General features: G+C 47.8%; 1 protein-coding gene across 2 annotated transcripts in view; it reads right to left on the bottom strand.

Moving 5' to 3' along the window:
* Rnf157 (ring finger protein 157) overlaps window positions 1–20283 on the bottom strand; it is a 60308-nt gene that overhangs the window by 16946 nt on the left and 23079 nt on the right. For both annotated transcript variants that reach the window (XM_052193931.1, XM_052193930.1), the window contains exons 3-10: window positions 7837–7925; window positions 5968–6114; window positions 5549–5666; window positions 4627–4693; window positions 4294–4337; window positions 3909–3956; window positions 947–1018; window positions 119–278 (exon numbers count right to left, since the gene is read on the bottom strand). In XM_052193931.1, the coding sequence (XP_052049891.1) occupies window positions 119–278; window positions 947–1018; window positions 3909–3956; window positions 4294–4337; window positions 4627–4693; window positions 5549–5666; window positions 5968–6114; window positions 7837–7925 (745 nt within the window). The remainder of the gene's footprint in view (window positions 1–118; window positions 279–946; window positions 1019–3908; window positions 3957–4293; window positions 4338–4626; window positions 4694–5548; window positions 5667–5967; window positions 6115–7836; window positions 7926–20283) is intronic.

Genomic DNA, 20283 nt, shown 5'->3' with positions numbered 1-20283 from the left:
CACCCCAGCAGGCCTCCATTCGCTAAGCCCAGCAGGCGATGTTGCTGTTTTGTGCCCGCCCGACCACGCCCCTCCGCCACACCCCTCCCGTTCTCCAAGACGCCCCTCCAGGACGTACGCAGCCGGCAGATGGGGCAGTTGTTGGCCTGGTAGCGCAGGGTGTCTGCGCAGGTGTTGCAGAGGCAGAGGTGCCGGCAGGGCAGGATCAAAGTGTCTCGGACATCCGAGAGACACACCACACACTCGGCGCTGTTGTCGCTGACATCGTCCTCTGTCACCTGGCCAGGAGGAGACACAGCGTCACTCAAGGCCTTCCATCTCTCACAAGTTACTCACAAGTCAGCGTGGCTGAAGAGCAGACACATCCTGGGAACAGTATCTACACTGACGCTGGACTTCAGTTTACGCACCGTTTGTTTTTTTAAAATTAGTTTTATTTTATTTTATGTGTATGGGTATTCCGCCTTTTGCATGCCTGGTGCATGCAGAGGCCAGAAGAGGATGCCAGATCTCCTGGAGCTGAGTTACAGACAGTTGTGACCGGTCATGAAGGTGCTGGGAATTGAACCTGGGTCCTCTGGAAAGGGAGGCAGGGCTCTTAGCTGCAGAGCCATCTCTCCAGCCCTGTGTAGGGCTTTTGCTGCTTGGTCACTCTGCCTCTAGGCGCTGCCTGTGTGAAGTTGAGAGGCTGGACTAAGCCCTGAACTCATTCCCTCTGAAGGCCTCAACAGAAGGGACCTAGGAGGGCACAGAGATGAAGTGAAGGAAAAATACGAGACCCTCGGGGAACCAGAGCTCCACTGAGCTGCAGAGTAGAAGGGTGGATCCAAAATGAGGGTCTTCTCCCAGGATCAGACTGGCTCCCGAGGCTCTCAGCCCTGGCCAGAGAGCAGATGCTCACTTCGCCTCTGGGAAAGAGCACATCCCGAATTTTTAACAAACTCACCTTGGAATCTTGCGTGTTGTACTTGTTTTCAATCCCGTAGATCTCCTGAAGAAGGTAGCTGACCCCATCCACCTGAACAGGGAAGAGTCAAGTTCAAGATAGGCTCATCACTGAGAGACTGGGGCAGAGGGCTGGCCACTTCCCAGGTAACCCAGGACCACTGCTTCACAATGGAAACCGTACAGGGCTGGAGAGATGGCTCAGCAGTTAAGAGCACTGACTGCTTTTCCAGAGGTCCTGAGTTCAAATCCCAGCAACCGCATGGTGGCTCACAACCATCCGTAATGAGATCTGATGCCCTCTTCTGGTGTGTCTGAAGACAGCTACAGTGTACTTACATACAATAATAAATAAAACTTTAAAACAACAACGACAAACCTTGCTGGGCAGTGATGGTGCGGGCCTTTAATCCCAGCACCTGGGAGGCAGAGGCAGGCAGATTTCTGAGTTTGAGGCCAGCCTGGTATACAGAGTGAGTTCCAGGACAGCCAGGGCTACACAGAGAAACCCTGTCTTGAAAAACCAAAACCAAACCAAACCAAACCAAACCAAACCAAAACCTTATTTTTGCTTTGAGAGGGAAGGCCAATGGAATGCTTCTTTTACCCACTATCATGTCCAACAGGGAGCCTGTAATTTCACACACTGGCAGTCTATGTATTTTATAGCTCTCTCTTACAGTTGTAAACACCATTGACTCAGAGGACGGAGGGATGGATGTGGAAGTGTAAGCACTGGCTGTAGGAGAAAGCTTGGTTCAGACACTATAAAGACAGCAGCAGGGCTGGGCTAAGGTGTGTGGCTTAGCAGGAAGAGTGCTCGCCTAGAGCAGGTGTGGAGAGCATGCCTAGAATCGCAGCGTCGGAGACCGAGGCCAGAGAAGCGGTTCAGTGTCATCCTCTGCTCACGCTTAGACCAGACTGGGATACATGAGACTGGAAGGAGGGGAAAGTGGCTAGGACAGAGAGGAAGACGGAGAAGAACAGTAAGGCAGACGTGGTGGCTAATGCCTGCAGTCCCAGCCCTTGGTAAGCTGGGCAAGAGGGTGCTCACGAGTTTGAGGCCAGCCTGCACTGCATGGCAAATACCAGGCCAGCTGGGGCTACTTAGCCAGACTCGACCTCAAGAAGAAAAGACAAAGACAGGGATATGCAGGTCCTGGGGAGACACGCCAGTGGGGCACATCCACAAAGCCACCCTCATGTTTTTTTTCTACTTAATAAGGCTTATTGATTTTTACTTTAAGTGTTTGTGTGTAACCTGAGTTTACGTATGTGCACCATCTGTGTGCAGGTGCTCTCGGAGGCACAAAGTCTGGAACAGCAGTTCCAACACTCAGGAGTCACCTGCTGTGGGTGCCGGGAGCTGACGGCCCTCCGTGAGAGCACCAAGTGCTCTTAACCACTGAGCTGCATCTCCAGCCCCCGCCTTCCCATTCCTTTTAAAATTATTATTATTATGTTATTATTGTTGTTATTACTATTATTATTACTGTGTGTGAATATGGGTATAGTCATGTCGTGCAGAGTGAACGTGGGAGGTTTACTGGACAAGACAGCTTTCAGGAACTGATTCTCATCTTTCTACCATCGGTTACCTGCTGAGCCACACTGCTACGGCAAGCCTCCCCCTTTTCTAATGTACAGCAAACATTACCCCTCTGGTTATGTTTGTTTTCTTGAGATGATGTCTTGTTCCGTTGCCACAGTGGACACTAACCTCCAGAGCTAGGAGAGTTTCCTGCCCCTTCCCAGGGCATCTTGCATGCTAGGGGCGGGTTCTCCCACTAAGCTCTCTAGCTGTAGCCCTAAAGAAGTGTCTGCGCGGTCTCTGTATAGCACTGGCTGGTCTTGAAACACAAGATCTCCTCGCTCTGCCTCCCAGTGCAGTGAGTGCCACATCCAGTGAAGAGCTGTGCTCTAGTTATTTAACTGCTTGTGGTGTTGGTGATGGAACCAGGACCTTGTACCCACCAGGCGAACGGTCTGTCACTGGACTATGACCCCATCTCATTCTTCCTCTTCTTCTCTCTCTCTCTTTTTTTTTTTTTTTTTTTGGTTTTTTGAGACAGGGTTTCTCTGTGTAGCCCTGGCTGTCCTGGAACTCACTCTGTAGACCAGGCTGGCCTCGAGCTCAGAAATACACCTGTCTCTGCCTCCCAAAGTGCTGGGATTAAAGGTGTGTGCCAGCACATCTGGTTTGGTCACCATTTTTTTCAAACCATCCTTTGTTTGTTTGTTTGTTTGTTTGTTTGAGACGGGGCCTTACTTTGTAGCTCTGGTTGGTCTGGAACGTAGCCAAGGCTGGTCCAGGTAATCTTGTCTCTGCCTCCCTAGTGCTGAAATTACAAGTGTAAGCCACCATACCTAGAGTCTCTCTCCTTGCCAACGTCACTGGCTTCATTTGTCCCTTAACCTTCCATGACATCTGCTGTTGCAGAAGTGTAAAATGCTGGCACATGGCGGAAGTCAGGCCTTCCAACCGACATGTGCGAATCTTGACGCTCATTCTTGTGGGAGGCAGATGGCCAATAAGCTGGATTTTAGAAAAGGAATTCAAGGATAAATCACGCTCACAGCTCGGACTGGCCCCGAAACAGGTCCAGCACTTTATCCTTGTGTTTGAAATGTTTCTCCTGATCACGACATTTTAAGTAAAAAGAGCTCTCCTTCACCCTAATGTCAGGAGACAAACATCATTCTTTCCCTTTTCAAGATAACTGTGGCCTAGGAGGCAGCAACAACTCCAAAACAATAAAGGAACTAAAAGTCAGTGCTCCTTTCCGACCACCCAAGCAGTTTCTAACAGACAAAAGTGATCCCCTTCCAAAAATTTTCTTTGATTAAAAGAAAAAGAGAACAGGGGAAGGGAACAAGAGCACACAGTTGTAAAAAGTTAAAAAGAGATCACAAGAAAAGAGAAAGAGAGGGAAGCGCCGAGCCGCCAGCCCTCAAGGACTCACCACTTGCTTCTGCTTGAGGGGCTTCACACAGAAGGTCCCGTCCGTGTGCTGGAATAAAGCCTGGTGTTAGGAACCGGGTGGGGGGGAGTGGGGGGGGCGTACGTGTGGGGTGGGGGTGGGGACACTTTGTATCCTGCTGCTGCTTCTCTGCCTACCCTTGCTGGGCATGCACAGAGAGGCGCTCCAGACTCGGAATACGGTAAGCGTGGAATGGTGACCCACTAAACCCACTCATCTGGTGAAGAGGATGCTGAGGCCGAAGGGGCTGAAGATGGCGGTGGTGGGGGTGGCATGGCTAGAACTCCCCGGGGGCAGCCCTGGTGTGACAAGCTTGCAGCAGAGGGCCCACATGAGAAAGAAATGCAAAACACAGCATGTTACCTACCTTCTCAAAAGTGCCCAGAAGCACATGGCAGTGGCCAAAATACTCTGAAAGAAACAGGCACATGGCTGAAGAAGGCCAGACAGCACAGCCCTAGCCTCTCCCACATGCCTGCTTTCCCTAGAACCCACAGCTTGGTGGACCAGTGGTGCTGGGCAGCCACCAGCAGGGTGTGTTATAAACACCGTTATAAGCTCCGCCCCTCAGAGAGGGATGAGAAAGGGAAGGAAAGGACTGAGACCTGTCTGAGACTCAGAGGTGTGTGGCTCTGGGCCAGGGTGGGATGCTATCATAAGAGGGGAGCGGGCACATCAAAGAAATCAGCAGGCTCCCTACCATCTCCTTCATCCACCACAGCGTGCACCACCAGAGGGTAGACCTCACGGTCCAGATCGAAGCCAAGCTGCAGGGAAGAGAAGGAAAAACGGAAGATGGTGTGTGTGTATACATGCTCATCAGTTCCTCTGTGTGTGTGTGTGTACACACTTATCAGTTCCTCAGTGTGTGTTTGTATATGTGTGTGTGTGTACACACTCATCAGTTCCTCAGTGTGTGTGTATGTGTGTGTATACACGCTCATCAGTTCCTCAGTGTGTGTATGTGTGTGTACACTCATCAGTTCCTCAGTGTGTGTATGTATGTGTGTGTACACACTCGTGTACACTCATCAGTTCCTCAGTGTGTGTATGTGTGTGTGTGTACACTCATCAGTTCCTCAGTGTGTGTACACACTCATCAGTTCCTCAGTGTGTGTATGTTGTGTGTGTGTACACTCATCAGTTCCTCAGTGTGTGTGTATGTGTGTACACACTCATCAGTTCCTCAGTGTGTGAATATGTGTGTGTACACACTCATCAGTTCCTCAGTGTGTGTGTGTGTATGTGTGTGTATATGTGTGTGTGTGTACACACTCCTCAGTTCCTCAGGAGGCAGGTGTTGCTCAGATGTGTTAACCTCAACTGCCTATGTCTGTTTAGCTGAAGGTGGTTTATTTCCTTTTAAAACAAACAAACCAAACCTCACTGCATCAAAGATCCCTAGCCTGCAGCTCCCTTCCCTGTCCTCAACGGACAGGCTAGTTTTGGAATAGAAAAACGAACAAGGCTAGGTATGTTTCTAATTTGAACTAAGCAGGCCGTTGACAGGCAGGAAGGGGCCCCCGGGGCTAACAGCTGAGCATGGCACCCCAGCGTCTGGACAGCCACTGGCACAGGCCCTGGGGAGGGGGTGGGGATCCTGAGCCCGGCTGCTAGCTTACCTCCTCTTCGGCCCACTCCGAGGGGTCCACGGTATGGGAGGGCAGGCAGAACTGCTGGCACACACCTCGCTTGTAGTGCACGGTCTCGGACTGCAGGCTGTTGTCTTTTGGAATGTAGCTGTGGACAGGGTGGGAAGCAGAGCCAGAGTCAGACTTCAGCCCAGACAGCCGACAGGCTCTTCTGTCTCACGCCTGGTCTCAATTTCCAGCAGCAGCACTCGCTCAGGGAAGGAAAATCTTTTTTTTTCTCTAGTCTGGTTCTAGTTCTTGGCTTCCATATGTAATCCACACATCAGGAAGGGAGCTAAATAAAGAGTAAAGACTGAAAAAGAAAATCTAAATGCAAGGTCCAGATCCTGCTGGGCTGTAGAAAAGAATGTGTTTGTTCTAGGCGGGCTGGCCTGCTACGCCGGTCTTACCTGGCAATTCCATTCTGGAATTCCTCAGTGGCCTGGTAGTAGATGGTGATGGCCACCCGGGCGTCTGTGTCAAAGGTGAACTCGACGTTGTAGTGGACCTTAGCTCTGCCCGCCCCTTCTCCGTGGCTCTTCACTTCCTCAGCACATCTGGGAAACCCCAAAAGACAGCCTTTGGGGGCAGTGGATCAGGACTTTTGTTGTTTTGTTTTCAGTATAGCCCCGGCTACTCTGGAACTCACTCTACAGACCAGACTTGTCTGGAACTCAGAGATGTACTGCTACTGCCTTCCAAGTGCTGGGATTAAAGGCGTCCGCCACCACCAGGCATAGATCAAAAATATTAAGATTTACTTTTTTGGGCTAGAATGTTGGCTCAGCTGTCAAGAACACTGGCTGCTCTTGCAGAGGGCCTGTATTCAGTTCCCAGCACCCATGTGGTAGTTGACAACTGTCTGTAGCTCCAGCTCCATGGGATCTGGCACCTTCCCACAGACACATGCAGACAAAACAGCAAAATAAACAACAAACAAAAGTCCACTCTCAGTCTTCTTTACCATCCCCCCACAAAAATTGCATACTTGGCTGTGTAGTCATCAACATGTTTGTGTCTTCATGGTAACTACCCAGGGCCATCTCTGGGGCGTTTGGATTATTTACAGAATCTCACAGGCTGAGTGTTTACACCACAACTTGGGTACTTCTCACTCTAATCACGTGGCTGGGTTTGACTGGTTAGGACCAGCCAGGCCTCCTACTTCCCTTCCTCCTCTACACTGCCTTGTCTTCAGGACATTCATATGGGCGTTTAGCCTCTGTCTCAAACAGCAAGCACGGTTATTGGGTCTTGATTTGTCGGTCGCAGGCACCATATACAGACTTGCTATTATAGAATGATTCGTCTCCTTCCGCTCTGTCCCACAAAGGATTCTGCGGTTCCCACACTGTAGGGAAATCACAACCCTATCAGCACAGCAACTAGAGTCCTCCTTGCAGTGACTTGATCAACAGGATACACAGAGCAGCCCAGCGGTGCTCGGCCTCTCTCCCTCCCTAACTTCCTGCACTCACTACGGCTGTTGGCTCCGCTTCTCCATACACTCATCCTGAACTTCTACCCACCCCATAGCTATCTGCACCTCTAGAGAGGCCAGCTGCACAGCTGGCCACTTAGGTGTCCTCTCTCTATGTCTCTGTCTCTCTCTGGCTTGTGCTGAAACCCAGGCTGGCTTTACATCCTGCTGTCCTGCCTTCGCCCCCTGACTGCTGAGACTAGACATGCACAGCACCATAAGCAACTAAGATAGGATTTTATACTCTTAACTCAAGCGCCTCATCAGTACACAGGCTTGTCTGGGGTCTACAATCGCTCCCTTTCCTCTAATAAGAGTTCTTTGTGGGCCAGGCGGTGGTGGCGCACGCCTTTAATCCCAGCACTTGGGAGGCAGAGGCAGGTGAATTTCTGAATTCGAGGTCAGCCTGGTCTACAGAGGGGAGTTCCAGGACAGCCAGGGCTACACAGAGAAAACCTGTCTCGAAAAAACCAAAAAGGAAAAAAAGGAAAAAGAAAAAAACAAAGAGTTCTTTGTTTTTTGAGCCACAGACTAGAGAGAATATTTAAAGTGCCAGCACAAAATAAAGCTCTTCCTGTATAGAGCAGAGAGCAAAACCCGTGTTCAAGCTCCAAAGAACCCCAGGATGAGGCCTCACCTAAGGACCCAGGCTGCCTGCGGCAGGCCCTGGCAGCTGGCACCGTTGGCCGCGGGCAGGAGGCCGTGGGCAGGAGAAACTTTGACTCCCATGGAGTATCTTATCTGTGGCCCCACAAGCAGGAGGGCGCCAGGGACCTGGTCTGGGCCCTTGGGAACTTACTTGACAAGTCTCAGCGTGTCCTTCCGGATGTTGATGAGGCTTCTCAGGGTCTTCACAGGTTCTTGGGGAGGGGGGGCAGCATAAGGGAACTGTGGAAACAAAGTGGGAGCAGCAGTGTGCTTATAAAGGCAAGGCTCTCCCCAAGTGGAAGATGCTCTTGGGAGAGGGAAAAACAGTGAGGCAGAAGGCAGCCTCTAACAAGCAGGCTAGCTTGCCGTGTGGGAAAACCAGGATTCAAGGCGGTGTCAAAAAGCAGGATTTATCTGCTTCCCCCCTTCATATGAAGCTTATGTGGGATAGTGTCCAATACTTAGAAAGCTAATTTTTCAAAAACCCCAAACAAACAAATAAAAAATAAAAACAAAAAGTTCTTATTGAAGTTCTGAATACTAAAGGACTCACTATGGCCAAGTTAACTGCAAAAAGCTTCTGCATTTTACCTCAGATGACAGGGAGGACCTGCAAGACCTACCCTTTGGGGAAGACGCCCCCATACTACGAACTGACAATAACAGAGAACCCCATCAAGTATGCAGGGCCGAGGCTTGCACACACCAGAGAACAAACCCCTTAGCTGAACACATAGAGCAGTTTGTTAACCCTGAGCCTAGAGGCACCTGGGGGTCAGCCTCATTTACACACACACAGCGCTGGCTTCAACATTCACACACACACACACACACACACACACACACACACACACACACAGCACTGGCTTCATCATTCACACACACAGAGTGCTGGCTTCATCATTTACACACACACACACACACACACACACACACACACACACATAAACACAGCGCTGGCTTCATCATTCATACACTTTATTTTCCTATCAGGATCTTTGGATTCAGAGTTCTGAAGTAGGGCTGGGGAGATGGCTCAGTGGTTAGGAGCACTGACTGTTCTTCTAGAGGTCCTGAGTTCAATTCCCAGCAATCACATGGTGGCTCACAGCCATCTATAGTGAATTCTGACGCCCTCTTCTGGTGTGTCTGAAGAGAGCAATGGTGATGTGCTCATAAGTATAAAATAAATACATAAATCTAAAAAAAGAAAATGTTTAAAAAAAACCAGAGTTCTGAGACAGTGACAAAGGGAAACAGGAAACTTTCACCGGGGACACCCAACGTGTTCTCAGTATTTGTGTTCTTTGGGCAATAATAATTCAAGGATCTCCCAACACGCAGTGCTGTGGATGAGCAGAACACCACACAGTGTACGTACACACTAAGATGGCTATGAGTAGACTAGGCAGCGTCATCTTACAGGACCATCATATATGCTGACTGTCCCTGATAGAACTGTCGCTAGGTTGTGCCTATGGTTTGTGGGAAGCTGACTGGTCTCCATAGCTTTGCAGCACACTGTGGGTCTTCTAGCCCCAGAACTATGCCTCCGCAGTGCTGCTGCAGAAATCAGGTCATCGTGTCAGGTTCTAATTGTGCTCTCACAGACAGTGACTGAACGTGGCTATTTTGTTGGGAAAACAATTTAATTAAAAGTAAAGTACATCTGACGTTCAGTGATATCGATGGGACTGCTGGTTAATTCACACACTGGGATATGACCCTTAAGAAAACACACTGAAGTGAGGCAGGAGGGGCATGGCCTTAATCCCAGCACTCAGGGTACAGAGGGAGGGGGATCCTCAGTTTGAGGCTAGCCTGGTCTACAGAGCTAGATTTGGGATAGCCAGGGCTACACACAGAAACCCTGTCTCAAAGGGGAGGAAATCAAGCTACATGTGGTACCACACAACTTTAATCCCAGCACTTGGGAGGCAGAGGCAGGCAGATCTCTGAGTTTGAGGCCAGCCTGGTCTACAGAGTGAGTCCCAGGACAGCCAGGGCTACACAGAGAAACCCTGTCTTGAAAAACCAAAAATAAAGTAAGTAAAAAGTTGCAGGCCAGGCATGGTGGTGCATGCCTGTAATCTAAGAGACTAGAGGCTGAGGCGAGAGAATAGCGTGTTCAAGGCGAAAGAGTAAGTCACTGATTCAAGCAGTACAGAACACCTACAAAGTAAAATGTTTGTATGGAATGCCTACAAAGGTTTATTTTATTTTATTTTATTTTATTTCCGGGGCAGGAGGTATTTTCCTCCAGGTCCCTAAGTGTCTACAGTGTATTAGGATACTCCAGGCTCCTCCCCTTCTCTGGCGGTCTGTCACTGAGTTGAAGCTATATTAAGATGGTGGCCAGTATTTACTGCAGCATGGGCAGCTAAGCAGGGGCCCCATCGCTGAAGAAAATCATTCCCCCAACCCCCTTTCTTTTCGACTGAGTCATTCTTTGTAAGTCCTTTGTAGTCCTGGCTATCCTGGGTTCAGGATGTAGAACAAGCTGGCCTCAAACTCCTTGAGATCCTCCTGCCTCTGCCTCTGATGTGTTGGGATTCATGGTGTGTGTCACCATGCCTGGCCCCGTTTTTCTGGTTGAACTGAAGTCTTACAAACCAACCTGTCCTGGAACTTACCGTTTACCTTAAGATAATCTGCCTGTTTCTGCCCCCCTCGGGCTGGGACTAAATGTGTGTGTCACCACACCCAGAACTTGTCTTAATTTCTTTTTATTATTGTTTATGTATATGAGTACACTGTAGCAATATTCAGACACACCAGAAGAGGGCATTTGATCACTTTACAGATGTTTGTGAGCCACCATGTAGTTGCTGGGAATTGAACTCAGAACCTCTGGAAGAACAGTCAGTGTTCCTAACCACTGAGCCATCTCTCCGGCCCACTTGTCTTAATTTTTATTTTCAATTGTTTTTATTACATCTTACTTATTTTATGTAGGGGTTGTTGGCACATGTGCCACAGCACACGTGTGGAGGTCAGAAGACAACTTGCAAAGGTCAATTCTTTCCTTCTGCCATGTAGGTTCCAGGAATCGGAATCAATCAGGCTTGGAAGCAGGCGCCCTTCCCTGCTGAGTAATCTCCTGGCCTCTGTTTTCTGCTGTTTTTTGAGACAATGTCTTACATATCCCAGGACAAGCCTTAAACTCCTGATCCTCCTGCCTCTCAAGTGCTTGGGTAATAAGCATGAACCGTCACCGGCAGTGACAAAAGTTGTTTTGTTGATACACGGGGCAGATGTGTGTATGTATGCTTTTATTTTTTGTTTAAGATTTATTTATTTCATGTATGTGAATACACTGTTGCTGTTGCTGTCTTCCGACACACCAGAAGAGGACATCAGATCCCATTACAGATGGTTGTGAGCCACCATGTGGTTGCTGGGATTTGAACTCAGTACCTCTGGAAGAGCAGTCAGTGCTCTTAACCGCTGAGCCATCTCCCCAGCTCCAATATATATGCTTTTTTTTAAATGACAAAGCATTATAGGCATGAGCAGAAAACCTTTAAGACAAAAGGTACAAGCTCAATCACAATTTTATCACACAATATCTAAATGAATGGAAACAGGTTTTTTTTTTGCAGAATGGACTCTGCCCTTCCTCACTGGGCTGTCTTCTCACTGTGTGAATGATTAGATGGTCTCACTCTCATTTTAAAGACATGGCAAACATCTCCACAGTGTTGACGCCATGAGGAGAGGACCGCATGCGTTATTAAGCGGTTGGCTTTCCTTTCTGCTGATGCGTGTTGTGGATGCCCTTGTCCCTGTGTTCTGCACGCTTGTTTGATTGTTTCTTCAAGAAAAATTCCTAGGCTGGAATTACTGGATCAAAGAGTAAGCATATTTTTAAGACGTTAATGCCCTGCGTGCAGTATGCCAGGAGGCGTGAACATGGGCAAACTGATGCCCACTTCTTCCCCCTACTTCCCAGGTTACCATGCTAAAGGAATTTAAAACCATTTTAAAATAAGCTTAAGCAAAAAGTAATTAGGCAGAAAAATCTGACACATACGCTAAATCTGCTCTAAAGCCAAAGTAAATGACTTTGGGATTAGCGTTCTCTCAGCAGCGAAGGACCACTTGGCTTGTGTGGAAGGTGGTGCTCATTCTCTGGAGAGACCCAGAGCCCTGATATAAAGAGCCTTAAGGATCCTTATTTATTTAACAACGGTCTCTCTATGTAGCCCAGGCTAGCCTTGTATTCACACAGATCCCCCTCCCTCTGCCTCCCAGGATTAAAGGCATGAGCTACCACCACCTGGTTTGTAATGTTTAACAACAACAACAAAAACTACAACAAAAGAGAATTTGTGGGGTTTTTTTTGAGATTGAGTTTCTCTGAGTAGCTTTGACTGTCTGTGAAGTTGCTCTGTACACCAGGCTGACCTCAAACTCAAGAGATCTGCCTACCTCAGTGTTGGGATGAAAGGCGTGTGCCGCCGCCATCATCACCCGGGTTTAGACAGTAAAATCTTAATGGACTTAAGGAAGGGTCCCTAAATACAGGATAAGGAAATGAGGCTTGGGCATCCTCAATTTAACTTTTTAAATGGAAAATCTTGATAAAAGCAAATCCTTGTGGTGGGATCAAATGTGGAGAAACCCATAGCAAAAAGGGAACATACATAAGCACTTAACTGAGACCCTGCTATGTGCCACACATAGTAGGATGTATTCTTCTCCCACTTGTGTGTGTATGAAAATGTTCATGTGTGGGTGTGTGGGTGCATATATGTGTGGGGGTGTTTGCATGCATGTGTATGCATGAAGTAGAGGCCAAGGAACACCTTCAGTTCTTAATCCAGAAGCCATCCACATTCGCTTGAGACCAGGCCTGGACTTGAATAGTGAGGCTGGCCGGTGAGCCCCGGCATCCGCCTGCTCTCACCTCCCACCACTGGGATCCTAAGTATGTGCCACTGTGCCCAGCTTTTCCTGTGGATTCCTGGGATTAAACTCAGGCCCTCAGCACCTCCCCACCTCCCCATCCCCACTTTACTTTAATTTTTAAATTAAGGTAAAATATATAGAACATGACATGTGTGTGTGAACTACATCCCTGCAGGAAGTTCTGTGGCATTAATTAGGACATGTATGTTATCCAGCCTTAGCCACCATCCAGCCCTAGGCCAACACACTCTTACTTCCTATTCTAAGATGAGGCAAGTGTCTCTCCCAGCAGCCTGTGAGTTCCTGGAGGAGAGGCCAGCATGGAAGGGAAGCTCAGACTCCGAAGGCTGACTGAGCACATGCGGAGTGCCAGCGCTAACAACCTCCTCTGGCAGATAAAGGTGGAGATCAGGCAAGGGAGCAACTCGGGCAGACCACTTGCCCTGCTCTACCATAAAAAAGAGGACAGCAGGTGACACTCAGAAGGTCCCAAGGCTGCGGGAAAGAAAGTAGAAGCACGGTTAAAACCGACAAGGAAGTGGGGAAAATGAAATCCTTCCAACAGCACTATGGTCCATGCAGGTTCTGGAAGCTGGTCGGGACCTGTGGAGCTCATTCTACTTAGACAGCAGCAGGAACAAAGCCCACGGAACGTGCTGTGCTTCTACCCCTTCACAGGGATAGCAGAGCCCCCCGCCGCTGACAACAGCTTTCTTAGAGCACAGCATGGCAAACATCTTTATATACGAGATCCAACAGAAACCGCAGAAGACAGCGACTCGGATGCTGGGCTTGGCGATGCCGGAGGACATCGCAGCTTGCCCACAATGCACAGAGATGTGTCACTGATGAGAAGAGCAAGGACATTTGCCCATCTGCTCAGCACCTCACAACATCTGAGCACTGCATTTAGCAGAGAACAGAGCGAGGAGCCAAGCAAACTGCACCTGAGAACTGACCGAGATCCCAACCACTGTGAGCCCGCTACAGAAGCCTAACTGCAGTCCCACCAGGGAGGGGCCTGCCAATCAAGGCACCACTGCCTGAGTCAGCAGAGCAAGACCTTGGCGGCTAGCCTGGCCTTACTTCCTCGTACATCAGGAAGGTGCCGCCTGGTGCCCAGTGAGGGAACTGCCGAGTTTGGCACTCCCCTGAACCGGGGAGTAACGCCTGAGCTTACATATAAATGTAAATGATGCACACTCTGAATCTTGTTTTTATCATGCTGATTTAAACAACGTGTTAACTTTACTTAAAGCTGAAGAAAAAAATTCTTTGTTTGGTTACAGTACAAGTTAGGAGAGAACAAACGTGGCTGGGGACAGTGGCACATGCTTCTCAGGATTTCAGAGGTAGAGGCAGGATGGTCAGGAGTTCAAGTCTACATAATAATCTTAGGGCCAACCTGGGCTACATCTGATCCATCTGGAGAGGGGGAAAAAAACCCAAGCAGTATGTTACCCTTTACAGTGTACTATTTGTTTTGTTTTGATATGGTTTTTTCGAGACAGGGTTTCTCTGTGCAGCCCTGGCTGTCCTGGAACTCACTCTGTAGACCAGGCTTGCCTCGAACTCAGAAATCAGCCTGCCTCTGCCTCCCAGAGTGCTGGGATTACAGGCGTGCGCCACCACCACCCGGCAAACTAAATGATTTTTAAAACTCATCCTGCACTTTTATTTGATGCCTGATTTTCCTCTGCTCTCTCACATCTCTCGGCTACAGACCCAAGCAAGGAAGCTTTCCAGGGACTGCATTGGATTAGTGAGGATTTACAATTTTCTCCCATGAGTTTCTCAGTGGAGAACAGTTTAGTCTCCACTTGAAAACTTTGGTGAGAATATGGACTGCTGTGAGCAGCCATATCCTTGACAGACTATAGTACCTACTGCAGACTGGAATAACTGCTCTGTCAGGCAGGAAACCCCTTTCCACTCACTTCCCGATTTACTAAGGGGCTGATCAGCAGTTTAAGAAAATGTGGTCAGGGCTGCAGAGATGGCTTAGGAGTTAAGAGCACTGACTGCTCTTCCACAGGTCCTGAGTTCAATTCCCAGCAACCACATGATGGCTCACAACCATCTATCAACGGATCTGATGCCCTCTTCTGGGGTGTCTGAAGACAGCTATAGTGTACTCACATACATAAAACAAATAAATCTTTTTAAAAAAGAAGAAGATGTGATCACCAAATCAACAAGATGCAAAAACTTTTTCACCAAAAACTATGAAGGTAACCCCAGCCAAGTGTCACAGAATGACCTTGAGCACAAAAATGCTGTGTTTAGATTCGGCTACCAAAGACATTCAGCGAGAAAGCAATCTCTATTAGCCCACTAATTACATTGCAAGGTCTCTCTGCAGTAAGGGCAGGACCAATGTCACAGCCATATGGTATCATTCCTAATGTTGACATTTTCCAAAATATTTAATTAAGCAATTATCCAATTAAGCATTCTCTGTTAACATACTAGGTAACCAGACTGTGAAAGCAGAGCAGGTGAACATAAAATCCTGTCCAGTGTGCTCAATGACATCCAGTGCAACTTCTTTCTTCTCGGGTTTGCATTTTGACTCAGCACCTCTCTGACTCTACACAGCTATGTGGACTGCTTAGGTGGCAAACTAACTAACTCAGTGGATTCCAGGTCCCGATGAGAAGGCACCTCCCTTCTCAGCAGACTAAAGCACTACCTGGTCCTCCCACGGCTCTAAGAAGATGGGCTGCTTGTAAGTACAAGCGCTCATTGCCTGAGAGCACAGACTTCAGGTGGAGGCGGAGCGGGGACGCAGACACAGGCATCCTCCTTCCAGGGACGGGGACGGGTAAGTAACAAGGAACAGTCGGAGCCACCTCTCAGGCCTGACCCCTTGAGTGACATCCTTCAATACCACCAATGCTTTTCCCCACGGCCCCCGCTTCTCTTGACTAACTCCCTGCATGTCGGCAGGGTCCTGAGCTGAGCTAGCATGGCAGCCCAGGCCTGCAATCGGTACTTCTGAGGCAGAGGCAGGAGAGTTGACAGTTTGAGGCCAGTCTGCTCTACTTAAGGAGATCCTGTCTCACACAGACAAGACAACAGAAGTTCACACGGGGTGTCAAGCAAAGACAGAAATTTTTATTAAGTGATTCATGGGCCAGCAAGATGTCTCTGTGGGAGAAATCACCCGCTGCCAAGCCTGACAGCTCAAGTCCCATCCTAAGTACCACACAGTGGAAAGAGAACCAGCTCCTGTAAGCTGCCTTCTGTCCTCCTTGTGAGTGTTGTGCCATGTGCACCCCCAATCCTGCCACACACCACAAACACACATTAAAGATGCTCAGTAAGTAAATGTAATAAAGATAGGTAATTCGTACTGCCCATCCCCCAATATCAGTAATGTAAGTTAGATTTATAATTCTCAGTTTGGCCACTTATACAAAGACTCTGTCATGCTTGATAATAACCTATAAAGAACGCCCGGCTCCATAATTAAGTAGGAAGCCCAGAGTTCAGCAGGGGGACCTAGTGACTGGCCTCTAACAAAATACGGAAAGGCAGCAGTTTTAGTAGATAAACCTGTACCGTTTGGATCAAGTGGAGACTGATCAATAGTGGAGTCAGGAGTACTACAGTGCTATACTACAGTAATACAAGGAATACTGCACACGGAATACTATAATACAAGGAATAGTATAGCACACGGAATACTATAATACAAGGAATACTAAAACACAAGAAATACTATAACCGGGTGGTGGCGGCGCACGCCTTTAATCCCAGCACCTAAGAAGCAGAGGCAGGGGGCTGGTGAGATGGCTCAGTGGTTAAGAGCTCCGACTGCTCTTCCGAAGGTCCTGAGTTCAAATCCCAGCCACCACATGGTGGCTCACAGGGTAACAAGATCTGACTCCCTGTTCTGGAGTGTCTGAAGACAGCTACAGTGTACTTAACATATAATAAAAATAAATAAATCTTTAAGAAGCAGAGGCAGGTGGATTTCTGAGTTCGAGGCCAGCCTGGTCTACAGAGTGAGTTCCAGGACAGCCAGGGCTACACAGAGAAACCCTGTCTCAAAAAACTGGAAAAAAAAAAACCCACAAGGAATACTATATTACAAGAAGGAATATAGTACAAGGAACACTATAGTGCAATGAATATCCCTGGAATAATGTAAAAAGGACACCACAGTACTCTTAAAATCTGCAACTCCTCAGGTGAGGTGTGGCGTACCTTTACTGCCAGTACTCAGGAAGCAGAAGCAGACTGATTCTATGAGTTCAAGGCCAGCCCAGTCTACATCGTGAGACCCTCTTAAAAAAAATTTAAATTAAAAATGTGTAACTCAGACTTTAAATAGGTCACAGAAATACAGGCCCTACCGGGGAACAGTGTGTGTGGGTTTAGACAAGTTGCTTTACCCTACCAACCCTCTGTTTCCTTAAGAATAAAACAGAGTAAAACGTTACCTGATCATTTACGGGATTAAAATGTGTATTCATCAAGATCCAGCAGCGGGCCAGTGAGAAGGCTCACAGGGTAGTTCCCACATGCTGAACCTGGTGAGGGGAGTGATTTCAAGTCCTGGGACCCGTGGGGAAGGAGGGGCCCTCAAAGGCAGCCCTGCAATGTCTTCTTGAATGCATGACATGTATGTGCACACAAAATACATTTCAGTTAAAAATAATGGCTGGGCAGTGGTGGTGCGTACCTTTAATCCCAGCACTTGGGAGGCAAAGGGAGATAGATCTCTGAGTTCAAGGCCAGCCTGGTCTACAAAGTGAGTTCCAGGACAGCCAGGGCTACACGGAGAAACCTGTCTCAGGAAAAAAAAATTAAAATAAATTAATCTAAAAATTATAGGAAATAGAAAATATGGCTGAGATGAATATATTCCACGGTTAGCTCACTCTTAGTTCTGCCTTCTAAGAAAGTTATCATATAACTAATTTCTGAATAATCAGAGCTCCCAAGTCACTTGCTCTTTCTTAGACAGGCTAGAAAATGAAACAGTTATGCCACTTAGGGACACTGTTAGACACTGTTAGACACTGTTAGACACTGGGACACTGTTTGGCCCAGAAGGGCTTTTATAGCCTAAAGTAGAACTGTCTCATTAAAATTTATGTATCTTTAAAAGTAGAAAAACTGCTGGGTGTGGTGGTACATGTAACCCCAGCATTCAGAAGGCAGAGGCAGGGGATCACAAGTTCAAGGCCTGAATTGGCACCCCAAAAAGAAAAAGGAGAAAAAAAAAGACAGAAAAATGAACCAAATGTTCTTTGAACTTTAACAGCAGTAAGTGCCGTTTCCCGTAAGGGACCACAACGGCAACAGGAAGCGGGTGAGAGTGTCCTCGGTTTCAGTCTGTTTCAAAGACATTTCGAGGAAATTCCTACAACCAGATGCTTCAGAGCTTATCTGCAGCCCAACAGCACCCTCAGCTCTCAGCAGCTCTTTCCAGACAGAGAGACTTCCCCACACAGCCTTTCTCCATGCTCCTGTAAGAGTGTAAGAGAGTCTGCACTCCACTACCACCTTCATAGTGCACCACAACTGGAGTGTGTGTGTGGTGTGTGTGCTGTCATGGGACATTATGAGCTCGAGGGGAAAACCCACTTTGATCTCATTTTTGGACCACCTGCATGATGAAACCAGTACATGCAGAAATATCTACTGGCAGTGTGTGCCCCAGTGTGACTCACTGCCCCTCAGACCAAAGAGACATGTGCACAGTTAACACTCACAAATAGAAGTGGAAAAGAAAGGTCACCAAGTAGTTCTTTCTTTTGTGTGACAAGGTGGTGCTGTGCCGCCTGGCTGGCCCAGAACTCACTATGAAGACCGAAGTGGTCTTGAACTTTTAGCATCCTCTCATCTCTGCCCCATGAATTCTGGGTGGGCCACAGTACTGGACCTGTGGGACAATACTTATTAAGTTTCCTCGCTACTTAGTATTTCTTAAACTAAATGATTTAATAACCCAGGGGTGACATCAGAAGCTAGATCAGGGCCTTGCCTCTTTTCTCCCACTGACTTGACAGAGGACACTCAGACAAGTCATTATAAATGTCTCTGGACTAGACGGGCAGTGGTGGTGCACGCCTTTAGTCCCAGCACTTGGGAGGCAGAGGCAGGTGGATTTCTGAGTTTGAGGCCGGCCTGGTCTACAGAGTGAGTTCCAGGACAGCCAGAGCCAGGGCTACACAGAGAAACCCTGTCTCGAAAAACCAGGGAAAAAAAAAGAGAGACAGAAAAAAGAAAAAGAAAAAAATGCAGGCCATCATTACCGATCGATCAGCACTGCTGACATCATCCTCAATAACACATTCTACCTGGAGTGTGTGCTTTCTTTCCTAATTATTTTTGTCTTTCATAGTGCTACTCTGAGGGTGCCCACCCACATGTGTGAATGAATATTCACACGCATACACATAATTAAAAATAACAAAAATAAATCTTAAAATATAATGTGCAAATGAAACATAAGCAATTGCATCTTTCTTCTCTATAAATCCCAAAGCAGTTGGAGTAAACACAATAGACTATTCATTACTGTGCTGTGACCCTGCAGAGACTGTGTTTCCCCAGAATATTGAAATTTACTCTCTGGGTTTGAGAAGTAAACTTCCAACAGAGACATAAATTCCAACTCTGTCAAGGTATCAGCACATGCCTTCGACCCCAGCACCCAGGAAGCTGAGGCAGATAGAGCTTTGAGTCCTAGATTAGCCAGGACTGCAGGGTAAAACACTCCATTTCATAAGAGAGAGAAAGGTAAGGTCTTAGGGTTCTTATTACTGTGGTTAAACCAGGACCAAAGGTGACTTGTGGAAGAAAAGGTCTATTTCTGCTTACAGCTACCAGCTCGAAAAAAGTCACATGATGAGGCATTTCCTCAATAGAGCTTCTGCTTCTGAGATAACTTCAGCGTGTGCCTATGAGATGACAATCAATCAATCAATCAATCAAACAAACAAAGATTTCCAAACCCCCAAAACCTTGAGTTGCCCCTCCTTTCCGCCCCTCAGGCGCTGGCAGCCAGGGATCTGTTTTGTATCCTTACAGTTCGGCTCTCTGCAGATGACAAGACACATAAGGCCATTAGGCAGGCACAGAGTCCTGTGCATTAAGCAGCCACGGGGACATCAGAAGCCAGAGAGGCGGTGTCTAATGGGTGAGAAGGCAGAGAATTCCCTACAGCCTGGGACGGCCCTGCAGGCACCACTGGAAGCAGTCCACCTTCAATTCGATGAGAAGGAACTTAAATACAAAGACAAAGATGTCTCAACAGGGGGCAGCCTGCTGTCTTCTTCCATAGTGGTACACAGAACACAGTTATGTTTTCCTGTCCTTTTAGATGAACTTTGGTGTAAACATAGTCAGAGCCCCACAGTGGTTGAGGGAGATCAGATGAAGGTCAGTCTTGGCTGCATGAGATCCTGTCAATAAACATAAGATTGAAGAAAGCTATAGCTAGGTAGAGATTAACATGGATTAAATTCTTTTCTTTTTTGCAATGGTTTCTCTACATAGCCTTAGCTGTTCTAGAACTCACTTTGTAGACCACATTGGCCTTGAACTCACAGAGATCCGCCTGCCTCTGCCTCCCCAGTCACAGGATTACATTTCTGCTACACTAAGAAGCCTGAGTCTGTGGGACATTCTACCCTGTAAGACCTGTCATGATGCCACACTGCCTTAGTTT

This window comes from Apodemus sylvaticus, chromosome 10 (genome assembly GCF_947179515.1).
Source record: "Apodemus sylvaticus chromosome 10, mApoSyl1.1, whole genome shotgun sequence".
Lineage (NCBI taxonomy): Eukaryota > Metazoa > Chordata > Mammalia > Rodentia > Muridae > Apodemus > Apodemus sylvaticus.
The sequence above is the reverse complement of the archived record's forward strand: the minus strand, read 5'-3'. Positions and strand labels throughout refer to the sequence as shown.